We start from the raw sequence: 8,159 nt of genomic DNA, 5'->3' as shown, positions 1-8,159 counted from the left end.
AATCACTGACTAGTGGCTCATTTTCAATGCTTTTCCAACCAATCTTAAATGTGTGTGTCTAATTAAACACACTTCTTTCTAAATGTCCAAGAAACAAAAAAAACTTTGTGTATACACCTTGTTGTGTATACACTTTGTTGTGTATGTTTTTTGTTGTGTATGCTTTTTGTTGTGTATGAACCTTGTTGTGTATGCTTTTTGTTGAGTATGCACCTTGTTGTGTATGCACTTTGTTGTGTATGCACTTTGTTATCTTAAGAGTCTTCCAGGTCTCCACATAACATCCAGCATTGTTCGTTATATTTTATTTTGTGTAACATGCTTTCTCTAGATTCATATAGTATTCATGCAGATCACATATTGAGCATTTGTTTTACGTATTGTTAATTTCCCATAGCATCATCTATTAACTTATCGATGGTAACATCGATTCGTTTCTTTCCTTTTCAGTGGAAAGTAGACCGTGACTGATTAAAGTGGATGTGACATTTGGGATCAGCGCATCAAAACACACGCAGACAGACCCCCTGTTATACGGCAGTCAGTGAAGTTGACGTAGATTAGTGTAATTGATAAATTTACAACGAACATGCTTATAACAAACACACTCAAAAATGGAATGATAAGAAAAAAACCAGTAAAAATGAACCTTGAAATGCCAGAACTTTCTGAACTCCCCTTTGCAATGCCCCCGATCAGTTCAGGCAGGGAGCCACCCCCAGTCCCGCCAGCCAATAGGCATTGAGAGTTTAAAATTGGCGTGGTTATGTTGTCAGTGACGTCATCTTCCTCATCATTCAGTGTCGGTAATGATGTAGCGCTGAACAGGAAGCACGATGATTGTTGGGAATGCTGCTGCTGTAGTTGGCTCTGTTTTTGTCGTTGCGTTTTTGTTGAGGATGATGTCGAGTAATTTTGTTGCTGCTGCTGCAGCTGCTGCTGTTTTTCTGACGTCATCGATATTTGTTGTTTCTGTGGAGAGGATGTGTTTGCTGAACTTGAAGGGATGCATGATGTTGTAGTTGGCTTGTGGTTGTCTATTGAAGGATCAGTTGCTGTGTGTTGCATAGTCATATTATTAAAGTTGCTTGATATTTTAGTAACACCATCGTCTAAACATTCAAATGAGCCTCCTTTATTAAAAGTGCCAAGTTCAATTGGAGGTGTGGTTATATTTTGATTGGCGTTGAATCTTTTGTACCCAACCAGCATGCAATCATTAGCGTCGTAAGCAACTTGGTGACCTTTAAAATCAAGGCCATTCGAAATAAGCTGCTGTTGCTGCTGCCAACTGCTACCAGACGACATCAGCAGAAGTGATTCAGGACGGAATTTGCTGATCCTCGATTTGTGTCGTTGTTGCTGTTTCGTTGCCGACGACGCCAAAAAGTTGTTGGAGTCCAGTGAGCCCGTCGAAGATGGCGTGTCCGATGTTTTTCTACTTCGCGATGTTGCAATTGCTGCTGTTGATGACGTCATGATGGTAGATGATGCAGCTGTAGCGGATGAAAGTGGCAAGTAGTTTGATGAGCTGCTGTTCAACGCAACGTTAACTTCGCTAACATAAACTATTCCCGCTTTTACGGCTTTATTGTTCGCGCTATTATTATTATTATTGTTGTTGTTATTATTATTATTATTGTTGTTGTTGTTAATGTTAGCGCCATCGACGGTGACGTTGTTGTTGCTGCTGGAAGTGACATTATCATTGCTGTTACTCTTCGCAACATTTGAAACGACACACTTGTTGGCATTCTTGAGGGAGTTGTTCCTCTGGGCCCACCTGTTCACGGTGGGGGTCCTCTTCACACCACCCACCGAGACGTTTTGTTGCTGGCCAGCATTATCTTTCGTTGACGCAACAATCAGAGCGTTGTGGCCGTCGCTGATGCCGCTGCTGCCGAAGACGTCTTCGAATATGATGGGCAGAGAGAGGTGGTCGCCGTCCATTTCCGAGCATTCGAAAGGTAAGGGGGGTATCGTTTTGAAGTACTCGGACAGGCGGACACGTGTTGAGATGTCTGAATGTCTATGTTGGCTGTGTGCGTTGTGTGTGTGTGTGAGTGTGTATGTGTGTGTGAGTGTGTATGTTTATGTGTGTATGTGCGTGTGTGTGTGCGTGATATAATATTCGCCACTGCAAGTGACGAATGATAATAAGGGTGACCCCGAGAGAGATATCAACGCAATTAGCTGTGAAAATAAACCTCTTACATCCTATCATCATCAAATATCTTTTCTATTCCAACTTTCAAACCAACATGCTCATTTTCATCATCACCGCCATCACCGTCATCATCATCGTCATTATCATCATTACCACCACCATCATCATCATTATCATTATCACCGTCATCATCATCATTATCATCATCACCACAATCATCATCATCATCATCATCATAGCTGTCATCCCTATGATCATTATCATCATCGTCGTCGTTATCACGTTCATCGTCGTCGTCGTCATCTTCACGAGATGAAGAACGACTCACTTGGCGTCAAAGCAGTTGAGCACTTCACTTTTCGGAAACTCCTGAAGGAAGAATGCCTCTGAGAATCTTTTCACCTTCACAAGTGAATGAGTGAACGTGTGAATGAATGAGTGTGAGAGTGAATAAATAAGTAAATGAATGATTGACTGAATGAGTTGATGGGCGAATGTAATGGGCGAATGAATGAATGAATGAATGAATGAATGAATGAATGAATGAATGAATGAATGAATGAATGAATGAATGAATAAATGAATGAATAAATGAATGAATAAATGATTGACTAAATGAGTTAATAACTAAGTGAGTGAATGAAACTAAACTTAAATAAAATTTAATTGTGATTCTTCTGGGACTAGTTAAAATAAAAAAAAACAGTAATGAAATTAATTAACATATATAATTGAATATACATAAAAACAGATAAACAAACAAACACGCGCACACAAACACACACTCACGCACACACACATAAACACACGCACACAAAACTACACTAATCCCTAAATACTAACTCTATGTGAATGATAACTTTTAGCCAGCTTGTAGGCTATCGGTCTATTGAAGAAAACCAACTCCAGGTATTGGACCCAGAGTATGGAAAGCTGCGTGTTCAGGTTAGTGATGTCGGAGTAAACTATTTGCAGAATGTCCTCTTCCTCCGCATCAACCATTTCTGAAAGATTCTAAATAAGGAAAAGATAATAAAATAATTTTCATGAATGATTTTTCATCTTTTGTCAGCCGTTCTGTGCTATGTTTCAATTTTTAATGTTTTAAAGAAATAAAATATAGAACAGCATCATCCTCATCGTAAACATCATCATCATCATCATCATCAACATCATCATTATCATCATCATCAACATCATTACTATCATCATCATAGCCAGCAAGCAAACAGACCGACCTCGCATTTAAGAACCAACTCTTCCATTTTCGACACACAATCAATATTCTCTGAATGAATGAATGAATGAATGAATGAATGAATGAATGAATGAATGAATGAATGAATGAATGAATAAATGAATGAACGAACAAATAAATAAACAAGATATTAAATGTTAAGAACTGACCAATGGCAATTTGTTTGTGAGGAGGAAGACAAGTGACCAGCAACTCAAATGAAGATTGGATGCTCTCGTACGCCGACAACAAATACCTTTTATAGACAATGGCATCATACTATTATTGTCATCTATTACAAATCATTAATATTATAATTTACAATTTGTACATTAAATGCTGAATAAACATGAGAAAACATATCCAATAGAGCTGTTTCGGTCGAATGTATGTGTGTATGTATATATGTATGTATGTGTGTGTTTATGTATGTATAAGTGTGTGTTTGCGCGCGTATGTTTGCATGGCCAATACATGTCTGATACATCGAAACAAGAAAGAAATAACCTGCACATAAGATGATGCTTCTGGCAGGCAATAACACGTCTTGTTTTTTGCACTTGAGCTATATTCTGCGTTGGCATAAATTATGATAATGAGCAATACGCATAAATTACGATGATGAGAAAAACGTAAAAGTTTGATTATGAAAGATACGCATAAATAATGCCAACGTGAATGATTATGCTAATGTAGGGTGAAATATCAGATGACATATATGAATAATAATTAGTATGGAAATGCGTGTTACTAAGTAAACAATCTGGTAAACTTAATTAACATAAATTAACATAAATTTGAAAATATATTAGCGTGTGTATCAAAGCTAAATGGCATGTTAACCAATTGGCATATGTGTGTGTGGGGTTAACAAAAAAACACACACACACACAAACAAACCACCAACAGACAAACATCACCTTATTGGATGAATTAGGTTGTAGTGGCGGGCCAAACAAAGCGAATTCTAGAACACTCAAATCAAGAGAGGCGTAATTGGACGATGATGATGAAGATGAAGGAATGGATGATGATGAAGACGACGACGATGGCTGTGCTAATGCCGCTGTTAATGATGACGGTGGTGGCGGTGGTTGAAATTGTCTGTGGCTCATATTTTGTTGCTGTTGTTGTTTAATTGCTGATGATTTGAGAGAGCTGGCATGAAAAAAAATGTTTCCAGATTACACAACATTTACTTTTTAATATTATATTTATTAATTAATTTAATTATTAATAATTTATTGATTGATTTATTTATTTGTTTGCTGCAATTATCTCTCCAATAATTATCAGAGGCACCAACGACAGCAAAACAACGCACCACACAGACTCATTGCATGTAATGGGCAAGGGTCTGTTTGCAGTCGAATCTGGTCATTGCAATAGCAATGCCAGGCACCTTACCGCTAAGCCATCGCGCCGCCAAATTACTGGCCATTGTCATCACCATTAATCAAAACTAACTGTAAAAAAAACAACATATATAAAATACAGTAACAACAATATAAACAACAGTAGTGATAACACCATCGCCAAACAGCCAACAACAACCTCAAACCGCCAATGGCTTTGGATTGTTTGAAGGCCACGAGACTCGCGTGAACAGACAGATTGACAGCAGACAAGTGAAAGTAATCGAATATCAAGGGCAGGTTACCGTGCAGACCTTTCAGCGGGTCAAAGTTCAACTTGATTGACCTCTGACAGAGCTGCTGGAATTTGTCTGAGTGGTCTGAACTGTTGGTCGGGAGGATTTAGAAATTTTTTACGTCATTAATTAATATCGTTATCGTTGCTATTATCACTATAAAACTTACACAACGTCGTCTTCTGTGAACCACATTTCAACCACGAATTGCATATCTAAGTCTCTAAAAACATCTTCCATCTGTTTTAAAAAATAAGAAAAATGTTAGTATTTGTTAAATAAAAGTACTAGAGAACAAATCAACCAACCAAGTATAAATCAAAATTAACCAACCAAGTATAACTTAACCAATCAACAAAAAGACAACAACAAGCCAATCAGTCAACAACCAATCAGCCAACAAACAATCAGCCAACAACCAATCAGCAGGGACCCAAACACCCAGCAACCATTCAAAAACAAACGAACCAATCACCCAATTAATCCATCAGACAAAAATTATTGAAATCTTATATACCAATGAATAAAAAGTAGGTGGCCAGCATGGGAAGATCAATGTAACATTATATGTATGTATGAACAAGCAACAAATAATAATAAGAATAATAATGTGGCTGCAATGGAAAGAATACTAATAAAAAAGATATCTGATATAGATTTATTGTTAAATTTATTTTCTTATTCAATATATATATATATATATATTATCAAATGCATGCTCACAAAACATAGCAAAAAACAAAAGACATACACACACACACCACCACACACACACACACATACACACCACCACACATGAACTCACATATATGCATACAGACATTTATACATACTTATACAATACAACGCATACAGACTTATACATACACACACACATACATACATACATATAAACAAACAAACATACATACATACAAACACTCAAGTAGATATACAACTTAAAGTGCACCTATAACCACTTGGAAGAGTTAGGCACATAAGCTTCTCATGTATATGTATATGTTTCTCACATATATATATACACGTGTGGTTAGTGTGCGTGCGTATATATATATATATATATATATATATATATATATATATATATATATATATATATACAACACATAAAAATCACTTAACAATACAAAACAGAATACACTTCCAAATATTAAATAAGAGACTATATACACACACATATAAACACTCGTTATATTAAATGAGAAAATAGATATATATATATATATATAAATCCAAATTGACTAGATATATATATATATATATATATATATATACACACACAAACACGTACACACACAGATGTTCAGTATGATATACAACCTATCAGAAAAACGATAGATACATATAATAACCAAGATAAACAATATACAACCCAAACGACCAATGCAAATAATCAAAAGACATGCTACAGACAGATATTACAAATCTATGCTTTGATGGTGATATTCATACAAAGTGATGATGGTGATGAGGATGATGAAGATGATGGTGGCGATGATGATGATGATGATGATAATGATAAGGATCTAACATTCTTTCTGAAAACATGAAAATATGGACAAAATTGATAAAGTTGAAAAGCCACATTCAGGTCATCATTTGCATATGATAATAATAATCAAAATTCACTTTTAAAATATCAACAAATCAGACTAAAACAAATTAAACAAGTGGAAATTGACTTTTAAAATATCCACGAGCAGTTCGACTTTGAAGAGGAAGGCATCGAATATATCCACATCTTCCTTCCTGTAGAGGATTTGAAAGGTCTTCGTACGAGCCACGTTGCTACTCGTGCTCGGCTTGAACTCACTACCTGACTTTGCAAACATTTATAGCATTAGTATTAGTAGCAGTATTGGTATCAGCAGTTGTAGCAGTACTAGTAGTAGTAGTAGAAGTAGTTGTAGTTGTAGTATAGTAGTAGTAGTAGTAGTAGTAGTAGTAGTAGTAGTAGTAGTAGTAGTAGTAGTAGTAGTAGTAGCAGTAGAAATAGTAGTAAAAGTAGTAGTAGTAGTAGCAGTAGCATTTTATGAAATTAATTACATTCAAAAAAAAAGATAGTTCAATAAAAAAAAATAAAAAGAGCCAAAAAAAAGAAACCATACAAAAATATAAATAAATATAAATGAGTGTGTAATTGTGTGATGATGGCTTATATGAAAACAGAACAGATCATTATTTTATTTCGTAAAAACATACATACATACAACATACAATAACACATACAAACAACATACAATAACGCATACATACAACATACAATAACACATACATATAACATACAGTAACACATACATACAACTTACTATGACATTTACATACGATATACAACAAAACGTACATAAGACACAAAACAACACATACATACAATATACAATATTACGAGCATACAACATACAATAACGCATACATAAAACATATATAATCACAAATACAAACAACATGCAATAATATATACAAACAACATAAAATAACACATAACTACAACATACAACAACACGTATAAACAACATACCATAACACATACAAACAACACACAATAACACATACAAACAACATACAACAACACATACAAACAGCATATAATAACACATAAACACAACGTACAATAACACATACATACAACATACAAAACACATACAAAAAACAAAGAAACAGAACAGAAACGAAAAAATGGAAGAAAAACTTCTGATTAAAAAAAAACTACACAACCTTTGCATTTAATTTTATGTCTGATCTCAACGCTTGAGGATATTTTTGGATTTAATTTAAGAGTAGTTCTCAGCTGGTAGTATCTGGAAAAGATAATCATCCATAAAGTATTATAATAATTGATATTATATTATATTATAATAATTACTATTAATATTATATTATGTGTGTGTGCGCGTTTATGTGTTTGTATGTATGTGTGTGTGTTTTCGTGTGTATGTGTGTGTTTTTGTGTGTGTATTCAATACAATAGCATCTGAAAAAATGTTCATAAAGTATAATAATAAATATTAAGGTGTGTTTCAGTCGACTGTAATAAATATAGATATAGACATATATATGTGTGTGTGTGTTTGTATGTGTGTGTGCGTGTGTTTATGTGTATGTTG

General features: G+C 34.8%; 1 protein-coding gene across 1 annotated transcript in view; it reads right to left on the bottom strand.

Annotated features, from left to right (window-relative positions):
* Positions 1–406: 406 nt before the first annotated feature.
* Positions 407–8,159, bottom strand: part of HELRODRAFT_169706 (hypothetical protein) — a gene marked incomplete at both ends in the record, with an annotated part of 9,813 nt that continues 2,060 nt past the window's right edge. Inside the window, 12 exons of the mRNA XM_009015529.1 lie at positions 407–527; positions 650–2,038; positions 2,496–2,569; positions 3,011–3,181; positions 3,406–3,455; positions 3,575–3,660; positions 3,912–3,976; positions 4,325–4,470; positions 4,966–5,144; positions 5,225–5,295; positions 6,738–6,871; positions 7,771–7,853. Coding sequence (XP_009013777.1) covers positions 407–527; positions 650–2,038; positions 2,496–2,569; positions 3,011–3,181; positions 3,406–3,455; positions 3,575–3,660; positions 3,912–3,976; positions 4,325–4,470; positions 4,966–5,144; positions 5,225–5,295; positions 6,738–6,871; positions 7,771–7,853 — 2,569 coding nt within the window. The remainder of the gene's footprint in view (positions 528–649; positions 2,039–2,495; positions 2,570–3,010; positions 3,182–3,405; positions 3,456–3,574; positions 3,661–3,911; positions 3,977–4,324; positions 4,471–4,965; positions 5,145–5,224; positions 5,296–6,737; positions 6,872–7,770; positions 7,854–8,159) is intronic.

The sequence above is a fragment of the Helobdella robusta genome (assembly GCF_000326865.2).
Source record: "Helobdella robusta unplaced genomic scaffold HELROscaffold_16, whole genome shotgun sequence".
Lineage (NCBI taxonomy): Eukaryota > Metazoa > Annelida > Clitellata > Rhynchobdellida > Glossiphoniidae > Helobdella > Helobdella robusta.
This window is presented reverse-complemented; position numbering and strand designations above follow the sequence as displayed.